Consider the following 565-nt stretch of genomic DNA (forward strand, 5'->3'; position numbering starts at 1 on the left):
GCAGAGCGGCGGTCAGGCCCCGGCAGCAGCCCCCGCCCCCCGCTCCACGCACCCCCACCCTGCCTGCCTCCCTGCCCCATGCCGGCAGGAGGAGGACGGGGCCCGCGGCCTCACCTCGTAGACGGTGAACTGGCTCTGGGCACGGGAGAGCTCCCGGTAGCTGGTGGCGAACTCCCCGATGAAGTCGTGGCTGGGGGCAGAGCGGTTGTGCAAGGGGAGTGACCCGCAGCCCTCGGGCCGGGCCGGGCCCTGCACACGGCTCCTCTCCACCCGCCACGTGAGACCAGCCCCGCGCTCCGGGGCGCAGGGAAGCGGAGGCTGCTCCGCCCAGGCTCAGCGGGCAGGGCTGTGGTGCTGGAGCCCGGACGTGCTGCCAAGGCAGCTGGCAACAGGAGGCCCGAGGGCCATGGGGGGGGCAAGAGCAGGCCTGTGGGCCCCGGGGACGCCCCACCTGCCATCCCGGTCCCAGTCGTACACGTCGATCTTCACCGTCCTGCAACAGAGGAGCCAGCCACGGTGAGCGGGCACCGGCCCCCAGCACGGTCCCTGGCACCACGCGCCCATC

At 74.0% G+C, this 565-nt stretch overlaps 1 protein-coding gene across 1 annotated transcript in view; it reads right to left on the reverse strand.

The window, feature by feature from the left end:
* MTMR14 (myotubularin related protein 14) overlaps positions 1 to 565 on the reverse strand; it is a gene marked incomplete at its 3' end in the record, with an annotated part of 56,630 nt that overhangs the window by 6,401 nt on the left and 49,664 nt on the right. The window contains exons 26-27 of the mRNA XM_019504598.1: positions 452 to 493; positions 59 to 190 (exon numbers count right to left, since the gene is read on the reverse strand). Coding sequence (XP_019360143.1) covers positions 59 to 190; positions 452 to 493 — 174 coding nt within the window. The remainder of the gene's footprint in view (positions 1 to 58; positions 191 to 451; positions 494 to 565) is intronic.

The sequence above is a fragment of the Gavialis gangeticus genome, unplaced genomic scaffold (genome assembly GCF_001723915.1).
Source record: "Gavialis gangeticus isolate Ggan-Ray unplaced genomic scaffold, GavGan_comp1, whole genome shotgun sequence".
NCBI classification, from domain to species: Eukaryota; Metazoa; Chordata; order Crocodylia; family Gavialidae; genus Gavialis; species Gavialis gangeticus.